Consider the following 17,999-nt stretch of genomic DNA (forward strand, 5'->3'; position numbering starts at 1 on the left):
CAGTGGCATGTTCTGCCTAGCATGGCACACACTCACCTCTGTAGGAGCTACTGGAGATTGTGTGCCCACCAGGCTTACCAGCTAATCATGAGGTCATGCCAGTAGGCTCTGGGTCATTCACATGTGGATGTGAATCTCATGGATGCATAGACAAACACAGCCCAGTTTCTGCCCCCTATAAGAGAATAAGAATCAGTGGCTAGAGAGATAGTACAGTGGGAGGGTGCTTGCCTTACATACTGCTGATCTGAGTTTGATCTCCGGCATCCCACATGGATCCCCAAACACCGCCAGAAATGATTTCTAAGCACAGAGTCAGGGTAACCCTTGAGTATCTCCCTGGGTGTGGCCCAAAAACCAAAAAAGGGGGGAAATTATGATAACTATAATTATAGTACTTACACCACCACAGGATTGAAGGAGATTTTAAAAAAATCATCTGTGTGAAGAGCTTTCACAGCCCCCCGGTGATCCCTAAATCAATGGTGGCTGTTATTTGCATCTTTATGGTGATGGATGAACCGAAACATTCCAAAGTATACGTGTGCCAGCCAGGTGTCAAGCCCGAAGCTAAATTCTGCAAAGGAAGATATGAATGATGGACAGCCCAAAGCTTCAAAGAACCCAGTCTGGGGTTATACACAGATCATTCCCAGACAGGGAATAGTTACGGCAACAGAGGGTCTGAATGTACAAAATACACCCAGAGCCCAAAAGACAGAGAAAGGATGAAAGACAAAGAAGAGAGAAGATTTTTCTTCTCCCACCCACGAACTCAGGTTCACCTTCTCCTGAAGACTTAACCCTGCTTCCTGGCCTCAGTCTTCATTCTCACTGTAGCTCTCTGGAAAGACTCCCAAAAGTCATCAATCCTCGAAGCACTCCCACTGTTATCCCAGGACTGCTACCATTTATAGTCTCAGGGTTTGGGGGCTTTTGTTTAGTTCATTCGTTTGTTTGATTTCTTGATAACAGTGAAATCAAAGGTGTTTGTCTTTCTCCTTCTCACTTTCTGACCTGAGCATGATACCTTCTAAATCCCACTATGTTACTGCAAATGGCAAGGCTTTGTCTTCTACGGCTGAGTGGTATTCCTCTCTATGTATGTATTTCCTTAGACCCTTCGGGGACTTCCAATTCTTGGTTATTGTAAGAAAGAGGCATTTTAAAAAACACAACTATTGCAGGAAACCTCAGTACTTGTAATAGCCACAGAAAGATCTTTTGAAAATCATGTTCCTTAAAAAGATCAAACAGGCAAAACCTTAAAACACCCATTTTCTTCAACTGATATAGGTCAGTTCAGAGAGGCAATTTAGAGGTAAAAGGGGAATGTTTGGCCATACCCTGTGGATCTCAGAGGTTATTCCCAGCTCTGTGCTCAGGAGTGATCCCTAGCAGTTCTCATCTTGGACCAGGAATTCAAACTAGGGTTGGTGAAATGCAAGGCAAGCACCTTACTTCCTGTACTATCACTCTAACCCCAGAGGCAAAACTTTAACTAACATTTTTAACCCTTGTAGGAGGGGGTCCAGAGCACCTCTGACATACTGACCAGTCTTACAGAGAGCGTGCGGCAGAATCAGGTTTGAACTGCGTCTCAACTACAGGCTCAGTGGCTGCCCCCAATGCCTATTGAAAAAAAAACAGTTCCAGGACCGGGGCTAGAGCTCAAGGGGCAGAGTCCATGTCTAGCCTATGCAAGGACCCAGTTCAGTACCTGGCACTCTGTGACCCTCCTAACACCTCTGGCAGTCACCCAGATACCCGTACCCCCACCCCACTTCTGGGCAGTGGGCATTTAGGGTGCTTCCAACTCGTGGCTATCATAAGAAAGAAGCTTTTTCTAAATTTATACCCATCACAGGAAACTTCATTGCCAGCAGCCCTGGGTGTATGGAATAAAATAAAATATCTTAATTTTTTTAAAAAATTAAGAAAAAAAGCAACAGTTCCTTCTCAATCTGGAATCAAACTCCCCTTCAGTCCTAGAAGAGATCTGAACTCAACACATGCGTCCACATCCTGCACTTGCACCAGAAAATCTGACTATTCGCACCACTGAGTGAGGAGAGAAGGGGGTTTGGGGGTGCAGGATTGCTCCCAGTCATGGACCAGATTTTGGGGATGGCCAGAAACCCCTGTCAGCATTGGTGCTTAGAGCCTTGCCCATCCCTCACCTCCATTCCAAATGCCCTTCCTGCTGCACTACCACAAACTCCCATGCTTCTGTGTACCAGTCAGTCTAGTGAGATAGCGTTAAGCATTAAGCGGTCTCCTGATTCTGGCTTCCGCTGAGCCCTTTCTCCCCCCTTTCTTATTCAGCATCAAGTCTGAATAAGATACACCAAGAACCACGTAGCAAGAAACTCATTTCCTCCAGGAAACTGTCCATCTTTGGGGTGCAGGTTGAGGTGGGGTGGGGAGGGGGAGAAGAAATCACAAAAGCAAACTCTTTTTTTTTTCTTATTTCCGCTCTTCTCCCGCAAGCTGGTCTTGCACAAACAGGGTGACCTTCCATTGGGTGACAAGGATGTCGTAAGTGAAACGTTTACAGGCACTACAGGAATGACCTGGTGCCTCGCCCACCTCATTAGAATTCTAATTGGGGTGTGGAGGAGAGGCTTCTATAAATGGTAAGGCAAACCCGGGCAGCCTGTCTCCCACACCGTCAGTGTCAGTGTCATTCCGAGACAGCCAGGAGAAGAGGCAGAGGAAGCGAACCATGGCTGGTGAGTGGTGGTAACTTCTCTGCCAGGCTCTTGATGGAAGTTCGCATTGCTCTTGGGTCAGCCTGGCACGCCAGAGTGTTGGCCCAGGACAGCTTCCCTGGGGGCCCTGGAGGCTGGATCTTAGCATTTCAGGGTTCTAGTCTGCGGCATCCCTTTCTCAGGGACGGCCCAGACCTCTAGCGTGGTTCCTGTGGTAGAATGTGTTTGTTTGGAATGTAGCCTTGAGTAATGAGCAGGTATTCAGTGCAGCTGGAGGTCACGTCACCTTTCCACAGATGGATGAGCTTGGCCATGTCCAGAGCTCAGAGGTACCCAAACTTATTTAACCTACTGCCCCCTTTTAAAAAAAAAAAAAAAATATATATATATATATATATATATATATATATATATATCACTCAGCACCCACCTGGAAATCTACCTTCTTTAAACAAAGAATTTAAAATCCACCCCCACCCCAGCATTGTACCGGAGGTAACTATAACCGCCCCCCCTATCAGTGACCCCCCCACCCAGAGTGGGAGGACTGAGCCAGCTGGGACATTTTGGAGAGCACTGAGCAAGCTGGAACCTGCCTCTTCGGTCTCTCCATGCAGTGGTGCCCCGCTGCCAGTAAGTCAGGCAAAGAAAAGCACATCTCCAAGCTACAAGGGAGGGAGAAAGTGCCGGCATGTGAGTGGACTTGGAAGGAACCCATTAGCCGCGCTGGTATGCTCCTAAGTAAACTCACATGAGGAAGGAAGCAGGGCAGGTACTTTGAAGTGATGAGCCAGGACCAGGAGCCCAACCCTCCCGGGGTAGAAGGCTTGGATGCCCCGACCAGCAGCAGCAGCAGCAGGGAAGGGGGTGAGAGATAACCGCCAGCCGTGCCTCAGTCCAAGCTCCATCTGCGGTCACTGTCGAGGATCTGGGCTCTGCTTGCACAGGGCCCTGCTGGGCAGCTGGCAAATTATTGCTTGTCGTGGTGCTCGGCGCACTGAGTTGGCAGTGACGCTAAACCCAAACAAGGGTGTGAGTAAGGCTGTTGGAGATGGTGAATGGCTGTCAGGACTTGGGGAAGGGTTGCCAGAGAAATCACTGAGCGGGATGCAAAATACTGGTTGCTCCAGAGATTGCAGACGCCCAGAACGGGATGGGTGCTAGCCTGGGCCGCCTGCCTCGCCCTGATTCCCCCCAGGAGCATGTGACCATGCGGGGAACGCCAAGGAGAGGCGCCTCGGCTCCTGGAGACTTTAGCAAGAGAGAATGCCAGCCATCACTAAGGACACCTAGATGCTTCTAGGAAGACGAGGTGGTCCAGGAAGAGGGTGGGAACCCCCGGGTCTCATGTAGAGCTGGGAGCAAAGCCAAACTAGGTGCTCATGTCCTGAGACCAGAGCGGAGTCACACACACACACACACACACACACACACACACACACACACACACACCTGTGGGATCTGCAGCCCGGGATGGCATTCCAACCCTGTTTTCCCTTGGAGCTCTGTACCCAGGGCTTCTGCACAGCCTGAGTCAGCCCAGCCCTCCTCGGAGGGGAGGTGAGAGGCTCGAGATAGGGAGTTTTCAGGCCCCTTCAGGACTGACTGTTCTCCCTGCAAGAGAGGAATGGGGCAGCGGTTCCCAGACCCTGCTCAGCCCCAGGGCATGAGTACCACATCCTTTCAGAGGCCCTACGCTGTGCTGAAGAGTCTGACTGCTGGGAGCCTCCCCTGGCATCCTAAGGGGCCCTGAGGTCCAGGTCTGGGATTCATGAGCATTTTGAGCTCAAAATTGGAGTCAACCAGAGACTTTCTAGGTCAGAGAATGGGGTCCTGGCTAGTTAGGGGAAAACCAGGGTTTTAAAAGGTAAGGGGACAGCCAGGTGGGTGCCTCCATTCCTGGAAAGTAGCCTCACATGCAGCTCCTCGTTTGGCTGCCTCTGATTGGGCCATGCTCGGGAGATGCTTCTGGAAGGAAACTTCACTTTCTGGATGCCGAGGGCAGGCCTGTGCCTGGTACATGGGGGATGGCAGGCAGCTGCCGGCTGTGGTCTCTGGCTTCCCATGGCCTCATCGTCCCATGGTGTTTGGTGATACCAGTTCATAGGCAAGTGGCTTGCCAAGGAACCATCATCAGGCTGCAGTAAATGCAAACCAAAGGGTCCAGGAGATAATCTTGCCTGGGATTGGCAGAAGGGAAGACTGGTTGACCAGGGACTGTGAGTGGGGTTGATCCAGGGTACTTTGGTGGCATGAGAAGCATCCTGGACAGAGGGAATAGAAAAGTAAATGAGGTCCCCATGCCCCGTGCCCAATGCAAACTCCTTGTGGGTATTCACCAGGGTGACCTCTGGCGCCTCATAGTGGGAAAGTGGCTGAGCTATGTGTGGATTAAGGGCGCAAAGAAAGGCCTGCTGGGAACCGGAGCCATAGCACAGTGGGTAGGGCATTTCCCTTGCTTGCAGCCGTCCCGGGTTCGATTCCCAGCATCCCATATGGTCTGCTGAGCACCACCAAAAGTAATTCCTGAGTGCAATGCCAAGAGTAACCCCTGTGCATCGCCAGGTGTAAATCTCCCCCCCCCCCAAAAAAAAAGAAAGAAAGGCCTGCTGGTCTCTGCACCAAGTGGCATGGGGGCTGCCTGCTGCCATCTGGAGCCCAAGAAGGGGAGGTAAGATGTAAACTCAGACCTTGGACCCCACATAGTGGGGAAGCCTTGCTCCCCAACCTCCCAGCACTGGGAGGTCCTGGGTCAGAGAGCACATTGTCGGGGGGACAGACCTGAGCAAAATCTCCCCCTTACAGTGGCCATTCTGATCCGGGGTTACGCTGTTTCAGCGAGCAGGGAGCCTGCCTGCCAGGGACTTTGCAGCAGCTCCTGGGATGCTCCGGGGATGCGTCTTCCTGGTCCTTCCCCAGCTAGCAGAGCCTCTACACCCTGTGGCTGTAGCCGTCCCCAAGCCCCTCTGTGAGGGAGTACAGACAGCTTCCTCCTGTGCTTTCTCATGGGCTTCCTGCCTCCCCCCTATGACTCCTGGGGCCGTGCCCCAGGGGCTTTCTTGCTCAGTGCTTCTGTGCTTCAGGGAGCTATAGCCCTCTCTAACTGGGGTGAGAGATCATGGGGCCATAGAAGACAGGCTGCCCCTTCTAGGCACGTCCGGCTGCCCCTACTCGCCTCTTTCCAGGACAAAGGCTCACCCGCTGGGGCCCCAGCGCCTCTGAGCGCCGCTCACCCCAACCCCAACACCAGAGACTACCAGTGCCCCAGCATTCCCGGGGAGAGAGACCCGGGGCCGGGCTGGTGTGCCCAGACACTCGCTCTGCCGGCGGCTCAGCTCTGACCCTCTCGGTGGAGAGATCTCAGGCAGGTTGCTTCATCTGTGGTCAGTTTCTTCACCTCTGACCTGGGGTGCTTGTGGGGTGCACCTTGGGACACAAGGGTTTTTTATACTTCAGGAGCTTCTTTCATGGGGAGGTTGCTTTCTTTTCACCTCGGTGGGGGTACTAAAGTCCATTGTGCAATCCTGGAGGCTGGGGACGGCCTGCCCCACCCACCCCCCACCCCAAGCCTCCTCATGGCCACCCATAGTTCTCAGCTCTGCACGGCCCTTCTGGGTTTTGCTCCACCCCGCTGGGCCTGCTCCAGCAAGGCGATGCCTCTTTCCCCAGGGCCCACATGCCACCCTGGGCTGTGTGCTGGGCCAGGACATTCTCTCTCCTCCCTCCCACAGCCCAGGTCCCGAGATGGGGCCAGAGATGGTTGGAAGGTGTCTGCGTTCCCTCTCTGGGTCTGGCTCCTCTCCCAGAGCTGCCCTGTGGCTCGGGGGAGATAATTAGGTGAAGGAGCTTGGATTTATGTGAAATGATCTATCAGCCTCGGGGAGGGAGCCTCAGTGCTGGCCGCTTTTAGATCCACTCAGGGGAGCTTTGAACAAAAATAGAGCAGGAGCTGGGGGAGATAGCTCAAAGGGCATGCGGGAGCCCCGGACTCCGTTTCCAGGGCTGCAGGGTCTCTTGAATACTGCCAGGTGTGCCCCCCCCAACTACACAACATCAATAAATCCCAGCAGTTCCCACTTATATACTTCAATATCCCCCCCACCCCTCACCCTACGTCTAAACCCGCAGATGGTACCAAATTCTTTAGACTCGATGTGTTTCCTCTGCACATGCCCTTGATAAAGTTTGACTTACATGTTAGGCCCAGTAAAGCGACTAACAATAATATAAATAATAAAATAGAGCAATCGTAACCATAGACTATTTTGGATGAGGCTTCTCAAAATACTTTACTATGCATCAATTTTTAGAACCTTAGTTGCCTGAAACCATGGAACATGAGACTTGGATGAGGGTACCAGTACCAAGGCTGTTCCTCACTCGGAGGCCTGCATTTATGTGGTTCAGGCTGAGCTGAGGCCATACTCATGCTCCAGAGAGAAGGGATTTTCCTGGGGCACAGCCATGAACTCAGACATTCCAACGTCTCCTCCACCTTCCCTCCTCTGCTGCTGACGCACAGGGAGCAGGTGCTGGCTGGTGCTTTCTCTCCCGCAGCTTCTTGAAACGGGGCCCAATTCTGCACCCCCACAACCACCCTAGCAACTGGCAGCCCTGCGTGGTCAGGCAAAACTGGCGTCTGGTTCGGGCTTGGGTCCAGGCTCTGCCTGAGTGTGTGATATTTGGCAAGTGACGTCACTTTACTGGACTTCCAAATCCTCCTCTGTGAGAGGGAATTACAACATCCCCGAGTTGCGGTGGAAGGCAGGCAAAGAGGCAGAGCACAGCACCTGTGGACTGTCTGAGAAACAGTGAAGCTCCAATGGCTGGGGGCTGGGGCCTTCGGCAGCAAAATCTCCCTCTGTCTCTGTCTCATTTATCTTCCCTTTCTGTTCCTATTTGTGTCTCTGTCTTTCTCTGTCTATCTCTTTCTCTATCTCTATCTCTGTATCTCTTTGTGTCTCTCTCCTCTAACTCTTTGTCTTCTCCCTCTTCATATTTCCAAAATAAAACCATTTCACTAGACAATAGAAGCTCCCCACCCTCTATCCTTCATTACTTTTGCCCACATGTGTGAGATTCAAGGCACTTGTCCCCCACCATGTCCCTACCTCTGGGGAACCAGGTGCTAGTGATGGGCAGTGTGGGAGCTCAATGACCACCCACGGGGGAGCACGTGCAGGTCACAGGATCCCTTTGCTGCCAAGGGGGCAAGTGCCCTCCAGAGAACCAGGGACCCTGGTCTTAAGTCTCCCAGCCTTTCAGACTACTTGCCTAGGGATATGCCCCCTGCCCAGAAAGGCACAGAGAGGGAAAGGCGGTATTTGCTACAGGAGCCAGTGGAAAGCGGACAGTGCCCAGAGGTGAGGGGGGGAGGGAATCTAAGAGCTGGTTTGTGGACCAAGCGCTGCTTCCAACCACTCTGGAACCACTCAGAGAGCCACGTGGGAAGGAGTCACATGGGAAGGTTGGATTTCTTCACTGTCCGTCTGGCTGCATTAATAGGCTGTAGATGGGTGTGGTGAAAGAACTGGCAGTGTTCTGAAAAGTGGAAAAGAGAAACATCGATGCTTTGTGCCTAGTAAGGGATTGTATTGTTTGGTGCCCGCTGGGGTCAGTTAGAGCCCCATGTAATGGAAAGGTGGCACAAACCAATTTTTTTTATTGTGATCACCCAAAGTCTGACGATGCTGAATGGGAGGATATGTCCACTCATTCCCAATTTGCTCCAGAAATCTGTAAGATAAAAGTGTTTGTCTAGAGAGGGAACGCGGGAATAGAGTCTGGGCGGGTGGTGTTGGAGAGAAGACCAAGTTTAGCACTGGGGTTAGACCTCCACTCCTATACACCATATTCAGAGTTTCCTGTTGACTCGGGGACTCCACAGCAGCAGCAGGCTGTTGAGGATGGAGACCTCTGAGTCCCGGCCGCCTTTCTCTAAGGTTCTTCAGAGCCTCTCTTGCTTTCACTGCCCAAGGGAGGCCACAGAATAAGTGGGTGAGGTTATACAAGCAGTAAGGTGTGTGTGGCATAAGGACTGTCTGGGAAACGGTGAAGCTCCAAGTAACAAGACAGAGGTTTACTTCTTGCTTGCATGTCAGGTTTGGGCTAGGGCATTTCTGAACAGTTAAGGCAGATGTGCACTGACTGGGGTCCAGGTACTGGGCAGAACCCCCTTCCCCAGTACTTCTAGCTTTGGGGGACCATAAGGTGCCAGGGATCAAACCCTGACTCCCCACATGCAAACCAAGCACTCCAGCCCTTTGAGCTATCTCTTCAGCATCTGCACCCAAGTTTCTTAAAAAGAGGGGTTTTCTGGGGCTAGAGAGATAGCACAGCAGGTAGGGCGTTTGCCTTGCACGCGGCCAACCCAGGTTCAATTCCCAGCATTCCATATGGTCCCCTGAACACCACCAGGAGTAATTCCTGAGTGCAAAGACAGGAGTAACCCCTGTGCATCGCCAGGTGTGACCCAAAAAGAAAAAAAAGAGGGGTTCTCAAAAGAATAGAAAATAAGTATTGAAATACATACTTGCATAGGAATATTCACGGCAAAGCTGGAAACAAGCGCCAATGGCCAGAGTCAGGTAGAGCCACACTGTGGAAGACTAGTCCTTACCCAGGTGGCGTGAACCCTGACAACCTCTCGCTAAGCTGAACACCCGGCCCCAAAGGCCACATGCTTGTACACTTCTGCCCCCATGAATTGCTCCAGATAGGCAGATTCATGGCAGCAGAAAACAGAGCAGCAGTTGCTGGGAGCTGTCAGCTGAGCACCAAAGAGGTCCTGCCCTGTGTGTGTGTGTGTGTGTGTGTGTGTGTGTGTGTGTGTGTGTGTGTGTGCCAGTTTCCTGTCCCTGTGAGGGTCTGTGGGTGGGCCCAACATGACGCTGAAAGCATTATCATCTGAGATAACTGAGACTGCTGCGGGCCTCTCAGAGCAGACTGGCATAGTCTTATGCACGCCAGGGAGAGCAAGCCTCCTTCAGGCCAGGTGGGGTGCATGTTCGGTGTCTGGAGACGCAGCCTGCTACAGCCCTACCTCGTGGGGAGGCCAAGTACCCTTCGTCAGCTTGGGCTGTCTACCCTTCCTCATGTAATCTCCTGGAAAAGCCATTGGTTTCCTGGAGTGGCCCCTCTGAGTGACCCCACTATGACAATTAGCTCCACAGCCACAGCAGAGAAGCAGGGTGCAACCTATGATGGAAAGGCAGAAGTGGGCTAATGTGGAACCCCCTTCCCACCCCGTTCCCTCCATTTGTTCTGCTTGGCAGAAGTGGGTTGGGCACAGGATTTCTGCTCTCTGAAGAGTGAACTTCACCAGGGGGATAAAAGCTTACATCTGTGGGGGTTCACGAGAGGGGTGAGCAACTCTGGGGAGCTTCAAGAGACTTAAAAGTGCACCCTCCACAGAGCTGTCCTTTTATCCTCACACAGGGTGACAGAGGGGAACACTCTCATCCAGCTCCATGAGAAGAGAGTGAAGGGAACGCAGTGGTGGGCTTGCCCCTGGGAGACCTAGCAACTGAGTTCTTTGCAGCCACTTACAGCACCTCGTTTGCCCAAGACAGAGCCCTACACTCTGCCTGGTCCTTGTTTCTTGAGAGGAAGCATCTTTTCTCCCCATGCCTCCTTCCCACCATGGCCTGTTAGTCAGTCGCTTGATATTGGCATAAGCCATGTGTTCCCTGAGTTGGTGCAAACATGTTCATTTGGTTGTTCGATTATTCTCAGAGGAAGGAAGATATGTGTGAAGAAATGAAGCCTTAGGACCTTTAGTGTGTGGCAAGACTATCTCCTGAGCACACCCTCTCGTCACCACCTTTGGCCTGCCCCAAAATCTTGTTTCCTGAGAGTATCTGTGATGGGTTGCTATAAAGCTGCTCTTCCTTTCTCTTCAGTGCTCCTGGGAGCACCACACTCTCCTGCACCCGGGTAGGCATCCAGACAAAACTTTCTTCCTTTGAGAACCAGAGATTTTAGCGAGGTTCTTGCTGATCTGTGCAGTAGTAATGGAAAGCAACTCCTTCCTGCCTGCATGCCCGGGACACCCTTAGTTGGGGGAAGATGGGAGTCACCCATCCCATCACTCATTCTTACTTATGCTAACCCGAGGCTCATGGAAGGTGAAAATGACTCTTCATGCATTCTTACACCCCCAATATCAGGCCAGAGTCAGTATCCCCCAAGCGACAGATGCTTTCGCTGTTTCTTAGGTGAGTACCCCATATTCACATTCCATAATGAAAGCATGCTAGGCAGCGGAACACAAAGATCCTGATGGGGAGAGAGACAGGGAAGAGTCCTTCACAGTGCAGGGATGTGCCACCTAACCTCAGAGGTTGTGACTTCCTCAGAAAGACAGATTCATTTGATTTTCAGAGCAATGGCAGATGGAATATCTCCAACACAATGAGCTCCAGGGAATGAGATGGCTGCAGAGGCCGGGGTACTCTATGTGTAGATTGTGTTGTCTCTTGGAGCTCCCAAATTGTGTGGGGGCCAATCTTTGAAGTGTTTGTGCTCAGGATCTTTTTGTTTGTTTGCAGAGGGTAGGAGGGAGATGAGATCACACCTGCTGGTGCTCAGTGGCTACTCGTGGCTCTGTGCTCAGGGATCAATTCATACTCAGGAGTCACTTCTGGTAGCATTCAGGGAATCCTATGTGGTCCCAGGAATTGAACCAGGACTGGATGCTTTCTAGGCAAGCATCTTAACCCCTGCACTATTTCACTAGTTTATGCTCAAGACCTTATCAGACCTTATCCAGAGGACTCATGAGCCTATAATCTGTCCTGCTCACTTTTTTTTTTTTTTTTTTTGCTGAGATTTCCTGCAGTACTCAGGGCTAATTCCTGGCTCTGCACTCAGACATCCCTCCTGGCAGGACTCAGGAGACTGACCCTATGGGGCTCAATAAAGAGTTGGCCACATGGCCACATACAAGGAAAGCACCCTACCCCCAGTACTATCCCTCCCGTCTAGTCCACTCAGAACTTGCAAAGTCCCCCCTAGCCAGGCCAGCAATTGCCCCACCTCTTATCCTAGCAATGCTACTGAGAGTCACGCTCTTTGCCAACCTCAGAGACCCAGGCCTATACTCAGGAGAAAATGTAACTCACACATAAATATTTGCTGGGTGTTGGAGTGGTGAGAGACACCAGGTGTCTGGGGGAGATGTGTCAGGAGAGGAAAGGAGGTGAGACGAGGCAGAGGATTTCAGAGAAACAGCCTCCTTCTAGTTCTCTTCACGCTTCTACCACTTAGTGACATGTAAAAAGGGTCAGAAAGGACCAATGCTTTGGTCACACCCCCCTGAACCTGCAGCCCACTCCCTAGGTGCTGAGTGGCAGCTGGAGGGGTGCAGGGGTTTGGAGGATGGTATACTCAGAGCTTCATAACCCCAACAGGCAGGATGAGTGGAGGTTGAGGGGTGCTGACAGGGTGCTGTCAAGCTCTTTGGATTTTTACTCAAGTCTCCCTCGGAGGTAGGTTCCAACCTAACAGCTCTGTCCAGGAATTGTCTGTTGGATGACTTTGAACTTCCCCCCACTCCACCATCCATGCCACCCAGGATCTCAGCTTTCCTCTTCTTTCTCCAGCTTCACCACCCCAGAAAATCAACTGGCAGCTGAACGCCAACCGGCAGGCGCATCACACAGACAAGTACTTCACCCAAGATCTCGTGCTGCGGAGAGGCCAACCTTTCCGAATGACCATGAGCCAAGACATGGGTCCTGCAGAGAGCCTGGTGTTTGTCGCCTCCACAGGTACCTCCTCACATCTCCCCCACCCCACATCTGAGCCTGGAACACTGAACGTGACCTGGGGGAGGGGTCCTTGGATTCTGAGCTCTAGGCCAGCCCTGTGCCAAGGTGGCCATCTCTGGCCCCGAGAGTCAAGTCTTCAAGAGGAACTCATCCTGCTGAGCCACAGTGCTTCTCCGCATGATGCTGACCTCAGAGGCCCCCTGGGTTGCCCTGGGACCTGGCTCTCTCTGGGTCTCTGATTTTCACTGCCCACAATCTTCTTTTGCAGGACCTAACCCCTCAGACTCGGCCCGGACCAGAGCCGTGTTTTCACTCTCCAACGACAGGAATAATAGCGGCTGGAGTGCGCAGCTCGTGTCCAATGAGAACAACGCTTTGGATATCTCCATCTCCATTCCTGCCAATGCTCCCATAGGCTGGTACACGCTGAACCTGCAGGCCGGTGGCTCCCCTATGAAACTTGGGACATTCGCAGTGCTCTTTAACCCCTGGTCGCAAGGTAAGGACTTTGAGGCCACCCACACTCCTACCCACCATGGAGGGGAGCCAATGCACATGGAAGGGAGTTTGGGGCAGTGATTTTCACATGCACAGGTTTGATGAGGGAACAAGTGTGGGCTATGGAGAGAGCACAGGAACTAGCTGTCAGACGCCATGGCTTGAGTCCCTGCTGTGCCATTGAGCTAAGCCAAGTGCATCTGGGAAGGGCCCCTACTGCTCTGAACCCCAAATTCCTCACCATTATGTGCATATCCTGCTATTTCTCCCAGATCCCTCAGGAATTTTGTGAGTTTCTACACACTGCTTAGTTAGGTGCAGTGGTGTTGTTAAAATGGACAATGGCACCAGTACAATTCTGCCTAGAGGAGCATGTGTTTCATTCCCAAAGAGTCATTGTCAGGCCCTCAAGTCAACCTAGATTCTTTCTCATGGCTCCTACAATATGATTTGGAAGCATCACCACCTGAGATTTTATTCCTTGGTGGGACTGGGAAGAAGGGCTGCAGGTGGGGCATGCTCTAGTCCCCAAGGCAGTACTCAGGAGTGGGAGGAGGACTGGGCTCTATAATCTTATGTAAGATTCTCATCCCTGATGTCCACCTTTTGTGTCAAATAGCCGATGGCGTCTTTATGAATAATCAAGCTGAGAGGGAAGAGTATGTTCAGCAGGATGCTGGCATCATCTATGTGGGAAGTGCAAATCGAATCAGCATGGTTGGCTGGAATTATGGACAGGTAAATGGGAGTTAGTGTCTGTGTCACCCAAGAAACTCTGCAACTGTCTCCACAGATAGGTAGAGTTTCCCAAGTCTATTGACTTACTCTTTCCATTCACAAAATAGTTATTGACCAAGGGCTACGTGCCAGGATACAGACTAAACACTGGGGCTAAGGAGAGAGAGAAGATAGATTTTCTATCTTTGGAGGGGTTGCAATCTAGCAGGATAAATGAACCTGTCGCTAATTGGGTGCTATAACTTGAAACCATGATATACTGATGAGAATAAGACCCAACACAGACTCTTGGAACAATAATGTAGCTTCAGTTATTGATTCTATCGCAGGAAAGCAATGAAACTCCCCTTGTGGGGAGCTTCCAACCTCTCAAAACCAGTCTTTGTTTGGGACCTTCCATGAAGGTCCACAAAGTATTCAGTTTTGCTGATCCTGAAATATTTTCAGGGTATCCTGTCCTCTTTTTTTGTTCCCAACAGAGAGATAGGGTGCCTGACTGTGTATGAGGCTGTAGGTGGAGATGGAGGGTGAGGGTTCGATATCCAGGATAGGGTCGGCAGATACCTCACCCTCAGTCCCTCTCCAGGTACCATTTTGAGGTAACTAGAGCCAGTGACAGTAGCTTTCATAGATCAAGCTTCTGTGTCATATTTGCTAGGAAGAAAGACAAAGGAAAGAGGGGAAAGCTTAGAATGCATGAAAAAACAAGGAAGCTTTTTTTCTCTTCCCAACTTCACAGCCACCCCCAATGTCAACATCCTCCATCCATATCTCAAGGTCCCCTTCTCTGCCACCCTACTCCTTTGGAAAACTATTTTTAAATTTAATTATTATAGTTTGAGCCGGGCGGAGCGATAGCACAGTGGCAAGGCACTTGCCTTGCATGCTGCCAACCTGGGCCGACCCCGGTTCAAGTCCCCACCTCTCTCAGAAAGCCCAGCAAGCTACCGAGAGTATTGCACCCTCACGGCAAAGCCTGGCAAGCTAACTGTGAGATATTCAATACGCCAAAAACAGTAACAAGTCTCACAATGGAGACGTTACTTGTTCCCACTCGAGCAAATCGATGAACAATGGGAGGATAGTGCTATACAGTGCTATAGTTTGAGCCACAGGTTTAAAATAACATTGATGCTTATGTTTTTTTTTTCTTTTTGGATCACACCTAGTTATGCACAGGGATTAATCCTGGCTCATACACTCAGGAATTACTCCTGGCGGTGCTCGGGGGGACCATATGGGATGCTGGGAATTGAATCTGGTTCGGCTACATGCAAGGCAAATGCCCTACCCACTGTGCTATTGCTCCAACCCCAATGCTTATGGTTTTGATATACACAGTTGCCCCACATCTCCACCAGCAAAGTCTAGGACCCCCACCAATGTCCTTGGTACTTCTGGTCCTCCTCCTCACCCTCCCACCATTTTCCACCTCTTACTTGAAATTGTCAGTTCTAAAATCCAGGGCCAAGGCTTTTCCATCACTAGATAATATCCATTCCCTTGTCTTGCTTCTCTATATAGCATTTATGAGTGGGAATACCAGGATTTGTTAAGGAGATTTTTGCATGGCACAGTCTGAGGAAGGAACTTTTGATCAGGACCCCAAAAAAAGGTCAGGGAGCTAGAAAGATAACTGGGGTGGTGGTAGAGGAGGTGGGAAATCCCCAGTTACCTATGGGGTGGGGAGGGCAACTGGAAGTAGGAGAATGGCTCAAACCCTAAGGCAAGAGAGCTGATCTTCTCCATTTGAGAAGCAGTTATTACAGATAAGTTATTTGCGAAAACAGCTTCGAGTGAGCTATTTAATCTTTAGAATCTGCTCCCTAGGAGTTTAAATAATATACCACAGCCAGAACAAAATGGGAACTTGGAGGTGAGTTCAGGTCAATCTCTTGCTATACAGATAAAGACTTCGAGGCTAAGTGATTGCGTCCCTGGCCCAAGATCCTGAGAGAGTCCTGTTTCCTTTAGGGTCAGCAGTACTGGGTCCCATGTGTCAGAGGTTCTGGATGAGTTGACAACAGGGCTTGTTAGTGGCACCTTCAGAGTTCTTAGTCCAGGGGTCTAAGAACTGGTCATCTTTGTGCCCTCATGTACTCACACCACTTCCCATTTCCTACCTCATGACATCTGGTTCCATTTTGAACAGTTTGAAGAAAACATCCTCAACATTTGCCTCTCTGTCCTGGATCACAGTCTGAATTTCCGCCGTGACCCCGCTACTGATGTAGCCCGCAGAAATGACCCCAAGTACATCGGCCGGGTGCTGAGTGCAATGGTGAGTGATGGAGAAAACCATGATGATTAGTTGTTATCAGATATCAAATCCAACTGTGGTCAGGTACAAGTGCGCTGTTCAAACGTCATCTCATTGAATGACCTCAGGAAATCCTGTCGGTGTTATTACCATCCCTGCTCTGGACACATGGAACAGGAGGCTCCTTAAAATTAAAGGACTTGGCCTGAGACACCCAGTAAAAGAGGGACAGAGAGACAAAACCGGAACCAGTAGTGTCCCTGCTCCAAAACCCTGTCTGAGGAATCCTCAGGCTGTTCTAAGGCAACAAAGGAATTTACCCCCTTTGATCTCCACTAATGTGTTTATTACTTTTGGTTTGGGGCCACACCCAATGGTGCTCAAGGCTATCTCCTGGGTCAATTCAGGAATCACTTCTGGCAGGACTCAGGGATCATATGCATGGCAGGGCATCTAACTGGGGTCTGCTATTACAAGAAAGCATATGTACTAGTTGTCCACCCCTGGTTTCCAGCAGATTTGATAGGATGCAAATTTAAGCCTGCTCATCACTGAGCCTCCAGGGAGAGAAGGTGGGTTCTCCCATAAATATAAAGTTTCCTTTCATTGCCTTGATCATCCTTTCCAAAACATCTTAGAATGTTCTAGTGCCAGGTTGGGAAGGCCCCAGCAGGCCAGCCTGCTCATGATTTCAATGGTGAAACCGAAAGACCAGGAGCTCACGTGGCTTGCTCTCAGCTAGGGTCAACCCAGTCACTGCCCCCAGATACCTGCTAAGGTCCTCTGTACTTGCCTAGTTCTCCCATGTGAGACGCCTGTCTCTCCCAACACACACACACACACACACACACACACACACACACTATAAGAGCTGGCTCCCCAAAGATCCCGTCTCTTCATACTCTGTGTGTGGGCACCACCTCCATCAGAAAGTGTCCACGTGTGCGATGATGCACCTACTCCAAGTCACAAATGAGCAAGCCAACAGCCAGAGAGTTCTTGAATGCTCTGAAATGAAATAATTACCCGGAAGTCTGGTTAACCCTTTCAGTGGTGAAGGTTGGTGTTCTCAGTCCCTTTTGAGCTGGGGGACAACCGTGCTAATGAGCTAGTTACCATATGTGAGCAACCTGTCAAGTTGCAGGAGGTCCATCTGGGGCTAGTCTGAGAGGCCTCTTTGAAACGTGTCTTCAGTTGGGCCTTGGGAGAGACGTGGTGAGGCCCAGGGGACTGGGAAATCACTAGGAGCCAGGGAAAAGTGAGAAGAAGTGAGGGGTGGTTAAAAACCATATGACCAGGTGTTGTGGGATTACAGGCAAGAGAAGCTGGCATTAGAGGGATTTAGGGACCAAGCCTCCTCAGCAGAGGGGAGGGTGGGGGAGGCCAGCTGGCTCCCACAGCTGCTGACTCACCCTCTCCCTCGGGACAAACTACACTATCTGGGTGCCAATTTCCTGGGGCTGCCCCTCCCTGCTGCTCTCTCCAGACCTCCTCCTTGGGCGGGGTTGGGAGCTAATTATGGACTATGCAGGGCTTTGAAATGCTCAGCTTTCAGCCAGAGATGACCCTGCTGATACCATTGGTACTGGAGCACCAGTGACTCAGGAGCCAAGGGTGGGTGGCACCATCTTCCATCTCACCTGCCAGATCTTGCGATTCCAACCCAGGCCCTTCTGCAAGGGAGGCCGAGCTCCTCCCTCCCACCCCTTATTGCATGGAGTTACCAGGGAAGACCGGGCAGGCCCGTCCTGGCACGGATCCTTTCATTTCCAGATTATTCGCTTTGTTTGTTGGTGTTTTGTTTGCATGGGGTTTGGGGTTTGGTTGGGGTCATACCTGGAGGATGCTCCCAATTGCTCTGGGGGGACCTTGTGGTGACCGGAATGGAACTTGGGGCTCCTGCATGCAAAGCCTGAGCTCCAACCCTTTGAACATCGCCCCAGCCCCAACCTGTCCATTCTCTGTGGCACTCACAGAAAGACACTCACAGGCTGGCAGGTGGCAGAGCCCAAGAAGACCTTG

The 17,999-nt window shown here is 51.1% G+C and overlaps 1 protein-coding gene across 1 annotated transcript in view; it reads left to right on the forward strand.

Annotated features, from left to right (window-relative positions):
• Nucleotides 1-2,682: 2,682 nt before the first annotated feature.
• Nucleotides 2,683-17,999, forward strand: part of TGM3 (transglutaminase 3) — a 42,093-nt gene continuing 26,776 nt past the window's right edge. Inside the window, exons 1-5 of the mRNA XM_056121330.1 lie at nt 2,683-2,732; nt 12,314-12,481; nt 12,750-12,980; nt 13,599-13,717; nt 15,870-15,998. Coding sequence (XP_055977305.1) covers nt 2,726-2,732; nt 12,314-12,481; nt 12,750-12,980; nt 13,599-13,717; nt 15,870-15,998 — 654 coding nt within the window. The 5' untranslated portion in view covers nt 2,683-2,725. The remainder of the gene's footprint in view (nt 2,733-12,313; nt 12,482-12,749; nt 12,981-13,598; nt 13,718-15,869; nt 15,999-17,999) is intronic.

This window comes from Sorex fumeus, unplaced genomic scaffold (assembly GCF_029834395.1).
Source record: "Sorex fumeus unplaced genomic scaffold, SorFum_2.1 ptg000044l, whole genome shotgun sequence".
Classification (NCBI taxonomy): Eukaryota; Metazoa; Chordata; class Mammalia; order Eulipotyphla; family Soricidae; genus Sorex; species Sorex fumeus.